The sequence below is a fragment of the Raphanus sativus genome, chromosome 9, assembly GCF_000801105.2.
Source record: "Raphanus sativus cultivar WK10039 chromosome 9, ASM80110v3, whole genome shotgun sequence".
Classification (NCBI taxonomy): Eukaryota; Viridiplantae; Streptophyta; class Magnoliopsida; order Brassicales; family Brassicaceae; genus Raphanus; species Raphanus sativus.
In genome coordinates, this window is record NC_079519.1 from 5,613,454 (window position 1) to 5,628,160 (window position 14,707).

Sequence of the window (14,707 nt, forward strand, 5' to 3'; positions counted from 1 at the left end):
CTATAAAACCACACCCACGACCGCCAACTGAAAACTCACAAATCTCTCATCACCACTTCCCAAAACAACAACAACAAGTCTCAACTCCTTCTAATCGCAATGGAGACCACGGGAAAAGCGAAGAAGGCTTTCGGAGGAAGAAAAGCCGGTGGCCCCAAATCAGTCTCGAAATCGATCAAAGCCGGTCTCCAGTTCCCTGTCGGGAGAATCACCCGTTTCCTCAAGAAGGGACGTTACGCACAGAGGCTCGGCGGTGGCGCTCCGGTCTACATGGCCGCCGTTCTCGAGTACCTCGCCGCCGAAGTAAGTCTCTCTTCTCATTCAGATCTGATTTTGTTTACATCGAAAGTCTTTTTTTCTTTCTGATTTTGAGTTTATTTTTACGATTCAGGTTCTGGAGCTTGCTGGTAACGCGGCGAGAGACAACAAGAAGTCGAGGATCATCCCGAGGCATCTTCTTTTGGCGATTAGGAACGATGAAGAGTTGGGGAAGCTTCTCAGCGGAGTCACCATCGCTCACGGTGGTGTCTTGCCCAACATTAACTCTGTTCTTTTGCCTAAGAAGTCTGCTAAAGCAAGCGAGGAAGCTGCTGCTGCACCCAAGTCGCCTGGCAAATCTCCCAAGAAGGCTTAAATCAAGCGAGCAAGACGTTAATTTCATTCACCTGTTTAGTTTATGTGTTTGGTTACTTTGTCTTGAGACCATGTAGAAAAAAATCTAGCTTTTTAATTTATGTAATTCGGATTTGAGTTCTCTTTCAGATCCACAACTTTTCTTTAAGGACATTTTATAAAAAACCTTTGCACTAAACTCACCGCAACTTTAGTTACACACACACAAAAAAAAAACTTACCGCAATAGAGCGAATACTTAATTTAACACATACAAATGTTCTTTAGTCAATTATCTCATCGTGTTTATTATTTAGCATCGCCATTACGATGTATAGCAAGCAACTCGTGGTTCTTGTTCTTCAAAATTATTCGTTGGAGGTATGTAGACTATGTAGTACATCCGTCATTGTTCAGCGTAATCTCTTCCTGATTAATAATGTATTTAATAGGACTGCAGATGTGGATTTTATGTTGTGAATTGGACCCATTTGCTTGTTTCAGACAACTGTAGTCTGTATGTATGGCCTTAGAGCAGAAAAATAGTTATAGGTTATATAATCCCTTATATAAAGTGCACTCTAAGTGTTTGATTATATGCGTGAGAGAAAAACTGTTCTGATTCTGAATGTGTAAGTACACACCACTGCAGGGCTTAACTACGACACGAATGAACATGTTCTGAAGAACGAGTTTGAAAAGTACGGTCAAGTTTTAAATGGTATGATAATAAATCTGTTTGTTAGTTGTTTGCAAAATTTTCTCTATGGATTAAAAAAAAATGCATTTACTGAGAGTATTGTTTTGTTGAATGTGAAAAGTACAGTGAGAGTAATATGCGATCACAAGAGCGGCAAATCAAAAGGTTATGGCTTTGTGCTGCTTGATTCAGAAGAAGCAGCTGCAGCTGCCTTAGCTTCCATGAACAATCAGGTTTTGAGATAATGGACTGATTGAGAAAAGATATTAAAACAGAAATCCTTTTTAGTATTTGCTGACTTGATATCGTCATGTCTTTTGTTCAGTCACTCGAAGGCAGACACATCAGAGTCGAGTATGCTCGTCCTAAAAGAGGTGTTTAGATCAATCATAATCAGAATTGATTCAACTCAACTGAAACTTCATATATGTTGGTGAAGAACCGTAACTCAGGAAACTGTGCATTCACTTATTTCAATTTGTAACAGTGTAAAACTCAAGAATCATTTTCTAATGACAGTGTCTCCTCTTCAAAGCTTTGTTACTACTGTGTTCAAATATTATCTGACAATTAACAATCTGAAAGCAAATAATCAAATGTGAAGCTCACACCATTTTTTTACATTAATCTTGGTTATAACTCCTGATTCAATTACATATCAGAATCCAAGAAAGAACCAATTTTAACATACACCAATCTTGGTTAAGAGTGAGTGAACAGAATTCCGAAAGGGCCCATAATAATGTCTAATTGTTATATTGTAGGCCCATTAAACTAAACCTGGACTGGATCCATTAACCCCTCTCAAAATGTCTCAAAATAAAAAGCAAAAAACCCTAATTCACAGATCGTATGTAGTAAGCTCAACTTTGTTTCTTCGTCTTTAGCAGAGGAGAGTTTTGTGCGGCTGCCACTTCAATCTCCAAGGTTAGACCCATCCTCCGAACATCGTTACTTTCTTACCGTTACGGTTCTCGGATCTGTGCTCAATCGTAACTCTTTAGTTTTGGAAAATTTCTTCTATCAGAGATCTAATGTTTGGATCAAACTGATTCTCTGTCAAAATGCGACCATAGATGTTCATTAATGACTTATTGATGTAGTAATTAATATTTTATTAAGCTTGTACTTGTTTTTTTATTTTATTTTATTTCAGTGTTTTGAGCTTTAGAAAGATGGTGAGAATCAGTGTGCTTAACGATGGTCTGAAGAGTATGTACAATGCTGAGAAAAGAGGCAAGAGGCAGGTCATGATCAGGCCTTCTTCTAAGGTCATCATCAAGTTCCTCACTGTCATGCAGAAACACGGTATAGTGATTGCTCATTTCCCCCTTGTCATGCTTTTTTGTTTTGTTTTTTTTATTGGTTCGAAGGTTTAATTTTTTTTTTCTTGAAAAAAATTGCAGGTTACATTGGTGAGTTTGAGTACGTTGATGATCACAGGTCTGGTAAGATTGTTGTTGAGCTCAATGGAAGACTTAACAAATGTGGTGTCATCAGTCCTCGTTTCGATGTCGGAGTCAAAGAGATTGAAAGCTGGACCGCTCGTCTTCTTCCTTCCAGACAGGTTTCTCTTTACTCTTCCTCTCTTTTAGTCCTTGTCATTTGATTAAATGGGAGCATAGGGATAATCTTGGTACTCTTCTCTATCAATATATCACATACACTGGGTGAATTCCGTTTTTTTTTTGGTTGACTCTGTTTTGTGTAGAGAACTCTGATTTATTCTGACATGGGTTTGTTGAAATCGTTGCAGTTTGGCTACATTGTTCTAACAACCTCAGCCGGTATCATGGACCACGAAGAGGCCAGGAGAAAGAACGTTGGTGGCAAGGTTCTTGGATTCTTTTACTGAACTTCAAGAGAATCTTCTTTGTTCAGGGTTTATACTTTGCTTCTCCTTTTGGTGAGACGAGGATTTCGATTGAGCTCAATGTTAAGAGAGTAGTAGACGTTTGTTTCTCTGTTTGCTTTCACAGATAATTTTGTTTCTTTTTGGTTTTGCTTCAAAAGTTAATTGAAGACTTGCTATGTAGACAGTAATTTTCAATGAACAAAAACTTGCGTTTCTTGAACCAATCAATCTTATTGATACAATATTATTTTGTTATTAAAATCATCTAGCTGAGGTATGTTAGTGTGATTGATACAATTCTAAATATTTGTTTTCAATGATACAACGATATAAGACATTTTTTGAGCTAACTATCCATCCAAGACATTTTGTTTTCACTTCGTTAGATTTGTGTCTTTTTGTTATTTTTACCATCATCTAGCTGAGGTGTCTTGTGACTGATAAATGATATCGCAATTCACTAAAATATCACGAATATTGCAAAAGTGATAGATACATCGAGATCCGAGACCATAGTAAAGCAAACTTATCCACCATCCTCTTTTGATGGTTCGTCAATCATGACCATTAATCCGATCTTGTCGCGGTATTAAACTTTTGGTACACTATATTGTTTTGATTAACCTATTATCTTCATACATATATGTGCACATAACTTCACCTCTAGTATTTAGTTAATTAAAATGATTTCGTTTATTGTCAAGTGTTTTCACATCATCATACATATGAATATATAGAACTCATTATTTCATGTTTTAACAACAATTGTAAATATTTATGTGGTTTATAAAGATATGGTGTCTATGAGAGAATGATCTTCCAGACATGTTCAAGGACATTTGGGTTGGCCTTTGGAGTTCCTCATATCGCGGTAACAAGGACACTCATCTTTGTTTCCATAAGTGCCTGAGGGAACACAATGATCATCACACTTCTCGCAACATATATTGCAATACTCGAGACACCGATCTTGTCTTCCGGCCTTTGAGCATCTCGCATTGCATTTTCCATTGCATTGTGCTAATTCATGTATCATTCCAAATATAAATCTAGACAGTGAGATTCAAATAAATATTTATCTAAATAATGAAATGAATTATGTATACTTACACGAATCTGCGTCTGAAAGCATAAACAAAGAAGATGAGAGGAGAAGAGAGATAATGAAGAATTGAATGACAGCCAACTTCATCTTCATTCTTAGCGAGGTTGATTCTTTTTTTTCTTAAATCTGCTTCGATAAAGGTTTACAACTTTGAGAAGAGTTTGGGGAGATGAAGAAACAAAACTGAAAGCTTGCACACAATGCAAATGAACTGATTGTTTGGAATGAGCGAAATGAGGCTACAAAAAGGAGTTATTTATAGTGAAAAATATTAGAGTAGGTGAAATGTTTGTTATCGACTATTGTTTACATATTTTAAATACAGTTTAAAGGTTTATAAGTCTTCGTACATTGAGGATCCAAAAGATTAGCTACCATATATTGTTAACATTTAAGGGTATGTTATTAACGAGAGATATTAAAACTAATACTTCGATACTATTCCAAGTACATTAGATGTTGACTATGACTTATATTTGGGTTGTTAATTCGGTATTATCATTTGTAAGATTAACGAAAAAATGGATCAGAAAAAAGATTATCATTTGTAAGATTAACGAAAAAAATTGATCCGCAAAAAGATTAACGAACTAATATAATAAGGACATTCACTATCGGCATATATTTTGTATCAGCATCAAGCCTTTAACTTCAAAAATTATTATGTTATTGGCTTCTATGAAATATTTTCCGGGCTTTTTTTAAAAGATAATAGATTTGGTTTGTAGAGACTATTATTACCATTGTTGCGTGCCGTTATCTAAATGTATTACATAATAATATTACCGTCGTTATAATAAATTTATACACATCAAATGATTATTATTATCCCCTATATATTAATCCTGGAACATTGCAACATTGTTTGGTAGCCACGTGTCATCATGAGAATTATTCTGAGGATTGTTAGAGAAATAAGTTGGTCCATCTACACATATATTATAGTTTTTATTAAATAACTATTAAATCAATTATTAATATACAAAAGAATATTCTCTATTGTTTCCTTAAATAAAAGCTACGGAACTTCCTAATATGATTGACATATATATCACCATTAATGATTATGAATAATAAAGATTTGATAATAATTTGTTATCCTCTATATTTTTCGTTTAATTTTATTTGTTAAAATAAATTAAACAATCACATTAAGCATATAATAAAAAAATTTATATTTTTTATATATATTGTATTTCGAATTTTTTAAAACGATTATAAATTACTAAAAATGGTACAAGCCTCACATTGAAAATTTTGTGATTAATGGTAACTTTTTTCAGTTCAGCCTATCGTTTTTAATGGGTCTTGAACATTTTTTAATGATTAACTAAATAAATCACGTACATAAAAGAAAGTGTTTTGGTTTAAAAATTGTTGCATACCCAAAATCAGTATGAACCATCGTCACTTTCATTTAAAATTTGGTTACAATAAAAAATATATGGTTGGGAAAAAAATCCGAATCCAAATACCTGAACCAAATCCAATCTACAAAATAGTATAGAACTTTAATCAATTTGGTTAGATATCTGAACATGTTTAAAATTTTGGTATCTAAAAACCAGAACCGAACCCGATTCGTACCAAAATAGTTTGGGTATCCGAGTATATTCGAATCAAATTTATATACTTAAATATATTATTTAAAAAAATTAATATCTCAAAGAAATATACAAAATACTTAAGATGTTTTTAAATTGTCCAAAATATTTAGAAATATATAAAAATAGTAAAAATTATATATTTAAAATAACTAAACATTACTCAAAATACCAAAATACTGAAAATATCTATTCATTTTTTATCCAAATATCTAAGTTAAACCAATTTTTATGTTAAATTTAAGTATTTTGGTATACATTATTCAAATTTATATGTAACATATTATTTTTATTTTTATGTTTTGAGAAATTTAAAGTATATATGAATTCTTTAAGTTTTTAAAAAATTAAATGGGTTATCTGAATCTAAAACCAAACCGAACATATAAAGATTCGAACCAAATTTGCAAAGATCCAAACCGAACCTAACCAAACCAAATGATACCTACCTACATGTCGTCCCTAATCAAATGTAAAAAAATTATTGATAACAAAAAAATGTATTATTTATTTAGATACAACATATTTAAAAAAAGTTCACCCCGCGCAAGGCGCGGGATATCATCTAGTTTTTCTTAAATGAGAGATACAAAGGCACAATGTCGTTCACGTTGAGCGACCATCGCGTTAAAGCTATAACAAGAGTGGCACACCGCACACGTAATCGGAAACTAAAGGCAGTGGAACTTCTAGAGAGCTCTCAATTCTACTAACATTGTTATGATATATTAAACATTTTTTATCAAAAGAATATTGAAAAGTTGGAAGATAAACACTCGAGAAGAATGTATTGGTTGTTTAATGTAGTGCATCGATACTTGTCTCACACTTAAGGATGTACTATACGATCACGAATTCATTATCAGTTAAAACAAAACAGATAGACCACCGACTTAGCAAGCATTATATTTATGAAGTGACAGTTGTTAAATTAGATCTCGTCCTTATACGATTCTTGTCCAAGAGGCTGACAAATGTGATGGATTCAACTTCATTATATATTTTTTGTTTTGGTAAAACGGTTCTCTGGGAACTTAAAAACTCTTTAGCAATATGTTTTGTATGCATGCTTTTTTTTTTATCATCTGGATAATATTATAGAAAAGGGCTCGACATAAAAACTCTTAAGTAATATGTTTTGTCTGCATGTTTTTTTTATCATCCGGATAATATTATAGAAAAAGACAAAACCCACCCGAATACAACAAATCCAAATAATACTGGGCCAAACCAAACTATAAAAAATACATATTGGGCCTAAAGCTCACTCCACAACCCAAGGGTGTGAAACCCTAGACTTTGCGGCTCACCGTCCAAACTCCAACCACACCTCCGCACTATCTTCGCCGCATGGGATCTATCACCGGAGAGCATCCTCGATACCAACGCGATCGTCTGGATCCCATGCCGGCACGTCCAACACACACCAAACATGATCTGCGCAATCACTTGAGAAACCATCTACCATTGACCCAACACCACCGACTCTCAGATCGTTTCAAGTGAGAAATCAAGAGGCGGAAAAGCTTTGAAGCTTTGATTAACCGACTACGCAGAGAGAGAAGAACGGAACACAACAAAAACTAAAGAAAAAAGCAAAGCCGAAAAGAAAGGTACTATCTGAGTTACCGCCTCCCAGAAACAGGAGCCGACGATGACAGTGCTAACGGAACCACCGTCTTCCGGAGACAAAAGCCGGCGGTCGTAGAACTATAATAGCCTCTACTCTCCGGAAACTACCACTGAACTCACAAGCCGTCTGCCGCTTCTCTTAACCGTTCCTTCTCCTCACTCCGCCTCCAGAGAAAGCTGTTTTGCCGCCGTATAGAGCACCGTACGAACCGAACCCTTCCTGCGCAAAATCCTAGCCCAGAAATGTCAGCATATCGGAAGAGTCGGTAGATCGGAAACCACTGCTGAGATCCTTAACTAAGTCGGAAAAAGATGAGCCCCGACGCCGGCACGCGCGCGGACGCGCCACCGGACGTTGGGGTCACCGACAAAACTCGCTCTCGCTTCTCTCTTACTTTCTCTTGTGGTATTATTCTCTTTCTACTTCCGTTTTTTTTGTATGCATGCTTACTTAGTTGTATACAAAAATTAAGATTTCTCCGGTACTCTAAACTCTTTACTCTTTAGTAATATGTTTTGTATGCATGCTTACATAATTGCATGCAAATTAAGATTACTATATATTTATGTGTTTATCTATCTGTTCCTTATAAAACTCATATCCATCTATATATATTTTCAATAGTTTAAGATGTATAACTTGCTTTTCTTCGCTTCATTACTTAGATGGCCTCTCTAACAATTCACACACATATATATATATGTGTGTGTCATGTTCAGATATATTTAATTTACTCAAAATTTAGGTAACAAATATTTGACTATCACAAAATTCAATGTAAATTTTCAGTTCTTTTTGACTCTTAACATATCATTGTTGTTCTGGAGATCTTTGTAGTGGGATTTGCTGGCTAATAATATAAGAGTAGCTTATAAGCAGATCTACACTTAACCACAAGTTGCATCTGCTTTCTCTTGAAAATTGACTCCCTTTCCGTGGTGGATTGGATCCTTCTAATTTAGCTTGGCTCTGCAATTCAAAATATCGAAAAGGCCCATAAGGCTTCATACTTCACGTCATGGGCTTCTCTTCGCAGTTTCGATTGCTAACATACACCACCGGATATGTAATATCGTGCGCGCGAAGAAAAAGGGCGTATAATAAACAAACAAACAAACAGGAGGAAAGCAAAAGACAAATAAAATCAAAGGCAGGCGTATTTTAGCCGTCCGCCATTTCCATCGCTCTCTCTCTCGTTTTCTCTGCTCATCACTATAACGACGGCCTCTCTTCTGCATCATCTGATCTGGTAAAGCATTCGTCGCGATCTCCTCTTAGTTTATTTGATTTGTGATCTCCGAGTTTGAAACGAATCAATTTGATCTGTGAGCTCTCTGAGTTTTTTCCCCTATTTTTTTTTAGATTTCGATGGCTGCACCACCTGCTAGGGCAAGAGCCGATTACGATTACCTCATCAAGCTTCTCCTTATCGGTGACAGCGGTACGTTTCGCATTAATTTTGTGGCAAAATCTCGATCTCGATCTCAGTCGTTTAAGATCGTTCTTGTGTGGTTTAGTTTTTAGATCTCTCTCTGTAGATTAAAACGAAGGGTTCATTATTGATTTTGCAGGTGTTGGTAAAAGTTGTTTGCTGTTGAGGTTCTCTGATGGCTCTTTCACCACTAGCTTCATCACCACCATTGGGTTTCTATCTCTTTCTTTCTTTCAATCATGTTTAAGTAAGTGGCTATGATGTGTTTTTTTTTAATCTCATTTGCTTCTGATGCAGGATTGATTTTAAGATAAGAACTATTGAGCTTGATGGCAAACGCATCAAGCTTCAGATTTGGGATACTGCTGGTCAAGAACGTTTTCGAACCATCACCACTGGTGTGTCAGACCTACCTACTCTTCCTATTGAACATACATTTGTCCCACTATAAGTTGGATTAGAGAGAGGATTAAGAGTATAATCTTAGTTTGGGGATATTCAGTGGAGTTTGTGTTGACGTCCTCTTTTTACAATTTTTGCAGCTTATTACAGAGGGGCAATGGGCATTTTGCTGGTGTATGATGTCACAGACGAGTCATCCTTCAACAGTAAAACTTTCCTCTCTCTCTCTCTCTCTCTCTCTCCTCGAATGACGTTTTTTTGATCTTTACATTTCTGCTTTGTTTCCTTGACCTTATTGCAGACATTAGGAACTGGATTCGTAACATCGAGCAGCACGCTTCCGATAATGTCAACAAGATCTTAGTAGGGAACAAAGCCGATATGGACGAGAGCAAGAGGGTATAGTACACAGTACATGCGAGTTTCATTCACATCGATGATTAGTCAGATTCATTGCGTTTTTTTTTGGTAACACATATTTTGTTTCAGGCCGTACCAAAAGCAAAGGGTCAAGCACTTGCTGATGAATACGGAATCAAGTTCTTTGAAACTGTAAGCCAAATATTGTCAACTTAGACTGACGACATTGGTCGTATTTGTTTGCTTCACAATAAAAGCTAATAAGTCATTTCACATGTCAGAGTGCCAAAACAAATTTAAATGTGGAGGAAGTTTTCTTCTCGATAGCAAAGGACATTAAGCAGAGACTCGCAGATACTGACTCCAGGGCAGAGGTTATTAAATTACTTTTGTTACATTCTCCTTCCTTCTGCATTTTTATTTCACTTCTCATTTTATTGTGCAAAAGTAGTTAAACTACCTTGTTTCTGTTTTATTTGCAGCCTTCGACGATTAGGATCAGCCAAACAGACCAGGCTGCTGGAGCCGGACAGGCTACGCAGAAGTCTGCTTGCTGTGGAACTTAAAAAGTCCCAAAGAATTTCTGAAGGTGAAAAAGAAAAACTGATTGTTCTTGGCTGCGTTTGTAGTTCTTTTTTACTTTGATGATGATTTGATTTGGTTTTAAGTTGGCATTCTTAGCTTGTTATGATGGTAATAGAATCTTGAAGAAATCGTTCACTCTCAGATAGATTCCATCTCTTAATTTGATTCTGTGGCAACATTGTTAAAACTCAAATCTCGTTATTGTCTTTTGCTTTCTCTGTTACGACATCAATTATTGAAAAGCTTTTCCCTTTTAGCTCACTTACTAATAAAAAAAAGAAGTTTTACATCCGGTGTCTCTCAAATGCGTACGCGTTAAGTAGCTTGTGAATGATTAGAATAGAACTAGACTATTGTTAATCATTCAAGGGCTCCACAAAAAAAAAAAGGAAAGAGCTTTTGTGTTGACCACTTTTGTGAAATCGCAAGCTTGACAGCCACAGAGATAAACAGATCCTTTGATCACACCTCGAAGATCCCGAATTTTAGAATGTTTCAATGCAATTACAAACCAAGACTTGATAAAAAAATGTTTGTTTTTCAGAAAATTGCTTCAGCTTTTTAGTTTTTATCTAAAGGCATAAGGCCAACTGTAATGTACCACCAAAATATCAGATTTGGTGTATTACAAATAGTAATATCATAACATTAAATATTAAAATAATATATTATATTACTTTTTATTTAATTCTAGGTAGATTAGTATTGCTGATAGTATTAATTTGTAAAATATATACTTCATGCTATCTGTATTTTTCGATGGCTAATATTATTTTATTTATGAAATTATCATTTGAAGAAAATAGATATAAAATATAAACATCATAAAATATAACTAATCAGTTATAAATGATAACTAATCAGTTATGCATTAATTATATTAATATATTTTAATATTATTTTATGCAAAATTTGGTATCATGATTGGAGATAAAAATTAAATTTAATACTAAAATATTAAATTTGGTGTCATGACTCATGAGTTGCCATAAGAAGCAAAAAGCACATGATCTGATGTTACGGTTACCACGAAGCTTATCTTGAGCGTGTGGTGTGACGTGTAATCTTGACCGTTCATCTCCTTAAGAGTTGTCGGCCCAAACTACTTTCCATTTTATGTGAGAAGTGACCCTTCCGAGTGAGAAGTGACCACTCAATGTTGCGTTAGAGCATCAACATCGCTGATAGGAAATTTTATACTCTCAGAAATATAAATTGCAACTTATATTAATATTTAGCTAAAAACATTTTCGAAATTTGAGAAAGAGAAACGTATAATAACAGACTTAAATTTCTGAATAAATGATATTCCTAGTGTTTGTTTTCAGTTTTACGGTTATAGCAAAGAAAATTTTTATGAGCAGAACCCAAGTAATTTGCTTCTTTTTTTTTTTTTGTAACACACCCAAGTAATCTGCTAAACCTCCGATGGCTATTAAGTGCGCTTCATAGTCGCAAATTTCATTTGAAGATTAGGTTTCAATTAAACGAAGTCTCACTTTCACGTCCCTAAATCTCCCTCTCAGTAATATTGCTGCAATCATCTCAAAATTTATCCTTTTGGACGTACCCTCGGTATATCGTCTTCAGCTCAATCTCCGTTAGTCCGTTTAGTAATCTAATTACTAAGTTACATATGCACTAGTTGTATATTTTTAATTAAATATTACGTTATGTACTTATAAACATTTTGGGATAAAGCAACATGCATATGTGACCCTTTTTTAGTTAGCAACAAGTGTTTGAGTCGCGCTAATTAAATCCACCTTCAAATGAATCATTTGCCTTGAATTTTTGCGCATCTTATTATGTACTTCTTCCATATCACTTTAAACGATGTTTAAAGATTTTTGTTTTATTTTAAAATAAGTAATGTTCTCAAAATTTTAGATACAATTTACTGTTATTTGAAAATTTTGACCAATCACAAAATATTATATCTTTTTTCTATTGATTGAATTAGTTTAATTTAATGCTAATACATAAAAATTTGTATTTTCCTTATTTTTGTGTAAAAACTTTAAACACATGTTAAAGTGATACGGGGGATTTACTTTGTGGCAGGTCATATATAGTTAGTATAGCTAGCTTACAAATTTTCTCCTCCAACTTCAGATAACTAGAGAGGATTAAACACTGTGCTATGAATACCATTTTTCTTAAGTGTTTTGAGTCTTTCAATATTCGCGTTTTTTATTTAACAATAGATATATGAAAACAAGATAGTATTTGGTAATGAATCAAGAACTAATTAAATAGTATGATATTTAAATAGTATGATATGAATCAAATACATGATATGTTTTAAATTGAAAGATATCATATAACAACTCCGATGCTAAGTATAAAATACGTTTACAAGGAAAGGAAAGAAAATAAAAGAATATTACACACTATGAAAATTTCCCAAATCTGCAATCTGTGTATGAATCTAAAATGTTAAGGAAAATTCCAGAGATCGAGAGGAACTAATTAGTATATTCAAAATTTCTCATTTGAATGTCTTAACTAGATTAGGACCCGCCCTAAAGGGCGGAAATTGATTTGTCAAATTTCAATTAATAATATATGGTATATATAATATGTGTATATAATATTATATATATTTTGTGTAACATTTATATATATACATATTAGACATATATATAATATTTTATTAAATATATATAGAATTTAATAGGGTTATAATTGTGTTGTACTTGTTATTAGTTTGTATTTAATCTTCTTTCATTTTTAGTATAATAATTTGTCTTGTCACACTTTTTACCTTTTAACTTATACACATAGTTATGTCATTTTTCAAAAAAAAAACTTATACACATAGTCTCGTAAAATGTAATATATAAAAAACATATTTAAAAAATCTATTGACCATATGCCACCATTATTTGGTTGTTTGAACAAAAAAAAAATCATGTGTATGTTGTGATATGATGTAGGTGAAGAGTAAATATATGGAAGTAAAGTTAGTGATACGAACATGAGCCTATGTTGGTCTATGCCACAATTATTTGGTTTTTGGAAGATCAATGAGCATAAGCATATACGGTCTTTGTATACTTACGTTGTAAATGAGTCGAATATTGTTTTTCTTATGTCTGGAATGATATGGAACTCGTTGATTTAAAAGTGGTTCAGTTTTATATGATCTAATTATATTAAGAGATTAACCAAAAATATTATAAAAGTGTTACTGGTTAGGTTTAACTAATCTATGTTGGTTAAGATTTGGTTTAATTTAAGTTGGTAGGTTGTATAGGAGGCATGATATATTCTAGCAACAACTATGAAAGAGTCCAAAATTTAAATGAGAACTTCAAATATTAGATAATCCCTAAATTAATAGATTAGATATATTCAAACTAACTAATCTATATGTATAAAAAGCTAGCTTGCAAAACTTCTGTAGACTCCAACTTCAGACAGCTAGAGATTATTAACACACAGTCCTATGAATATCTACAAATCTTCCTTTATATATTTTCTTCATCCGCGCCAAGATAAGTCCATTTGTGATTCCATATTGATAAGTCGATCGACGCATGTGCATACTCATTTTTATTTAATTATATAACTCGAGTTGTTATTGTTCGTGGCTGGTGTATAGTAGCAAGATAAGTTGATAATGAATTACAAATTATATTTTACGCTTTAAACGGAAATATATATATAATAAAACAAAATCTCAAGCAAGTAAAGAATATTTCCACCACGAAAGGAAAGAAAATATTACACCCGGCCTATGAAAGTTTCTAAATCTGCAGATGTAAATGTATCAATCTAAAATATTAAGGAAACAAATCAAAGAATGATGGGAACTAATTAATATATCCAGAAAAAGCCAAAAGGGGTAAAGAAAAAGAAAAACAAATCAACAAACAGGTCTACCAAGCTCCAACTTGAGATTCAAATTCTCCACCATCCCCAAACTCAGATCCAGACAAGCCAACCTCCCACTGCTTGATTTCTTCAACGTCATCAACGCCGCCTCCGGCAATAACTCGCGTGTAACCAACGCGCCGGCGCCGCCACTCTCGTTCCTGTGTCTCCTCATGTGTCCTCCTAGAGCCTGTCCCATGGGAAACTCCACTCCGCATATCGGACAAGGATGCGAAGACGAAGCTTTGGTCTTCTTCATCAAGCCAGAGAGATTCTCACTGTTAGGCTTCTTGTGGCTCGCACGGTGACCTCCCAACGCTTGAAACGAATGAAACTCCTTCAAACACGTTTTACATGTGAAAACGCGTTTTGCGCCCCCACCGTCAACGTTTTCTTGTCCGACCCTTGATAAGAGCATCAGACAGTTCGCCGCCGCCGTAGTCTCCACCGTCGACTTAATCTCTGAAATAGCAACCATGTTTTTTTTCTGATGATAAAACGAAATGAATAGAATAGATTTTTGAGTTTGTGTGATAGTTG

General features: G+C 34.2%; 5 protein-coding genes and 1 pseudogene across 6 annotated transcripts; 4 read left to right on the plus strand and 2 right to left on the minus strand.

Annotated features, from left to right (window-relative positions):
* Nucleotides 1-27: 27 nt before the first annotated feature.
* LOC108824108 (probable histone H2A.7) lies at nt 28-811 on the plus strand. Its single transcript, XM_018597467.2, has 2 exons — nt 28-303; nt 392-811. The coding sequence occupies exons 1-2, from the start codon at nt 100-102 to the stop codon at nt 632-634; spliced, it is 447 nt and encodes a 148-aa protein (XP_018452969.1). The 5' UTR covers nt 28-99; the 3' UTR covers nt 635-811.
* Nucleotides 812-889: 78 nt separating this feature from the next.
* Nucleotides 890-1,879, plus strand: LOC108824109 (glycine-rich RNA-binding protein 3, mitochondrial). The gene is given in 5 exon segments (XM_056994673.1): nt 890-949; nt 951-993; nt 1,265-1,333; nt 1,439-1,545; nt 1,638-1,879. Coding segments are annotated over 5 exon segments (336 nt in total). The 3' UTR covers nt 1,695-1,879.
* Nucleotides 1,880-2,120: 241 nt separating this feature from the next.
* LOC108824129 (40S ribosomal protein S15a-4) lies at nt 2,121-3,387 on the plus strand. Its single transcript, XM_018597495.2, has 4 exons — nt 2,121-2,239; nt 2,469-2,620; nt 2,719-2,879; nt 3,069-3,387. The coding sequence occupies exons 2-4, from the start codon at nt 2,488-2,490 to the stop codon at nt 3,165-3,167; spliced, it is 393 nt and encodes a 130-aa protein (XP_018452997.1). The 5' UTR covers nt 2,121-2,239; nt 2,469-2,487; the 3' UTR covers nt 3,168-3,387.
* A 449-nt stretch (nt 3,388-3,836) lies between these two features.
* Nucleotides 3,837-4,492, minus strand: LOC108826267 (gibberellin-regulated protein 10-like). Its single transcript, XM_018599654.2, has 2 exons — nt 4,278-4,492; nt 3,837-4,187 (listed from the first exon to the last, which is right to left on the minus strand). The coding sequence occupies exons 1-2, from the start codon at nt 4,363-4,365 to the stop codon at nt 3,997-3,999; spliced, it is 279 nt and encodes a 92-aa protein (XP_018455156.1). The 5' UTR covers nt 4,366-4,492; the 3' UTR covers nt 3,837-3,996.
* Nucleotides 4,493-8,601: 4,109 nt separating this feature from the next.
* On the plus strand, nt 8,602-10,506 carry LOC108823942 (ras-related protein RABE1c-like; annotated as a pseudogene). The gene is made up of 9 exons (XR_001945130.2): nt 8,602-8,758; nt 8,872-8,950; nt 9,081-9,153; nt 9,239-9,339; nt 9,484-9,549; nt 9,645-9,742; nt 9,833-9,895; nt 9,985-10,077; nt 10,186-10,506. The product of XR_001945130.2 is annotated as a ras-related protein RABE1c-like (transcript).
* A 3,465-nt stretch (nt 10,507-13,971) lies between these two features.
* LOC108823860 (zinc finger protein ZAT12) lies at nt 13,972-14,707 on the minus strand. The gene has a single exon (XM_018597152.2). It carries the CDS (start codon nt 14,643-14,645, stop codon nt 14,160-14,162), a length of 486 nt encoding a protein of 161 aa, XP_018452654.1. The 5' UTR covers nt 14,646-14,707; the 3' UTR covers nt 13,972-14,159.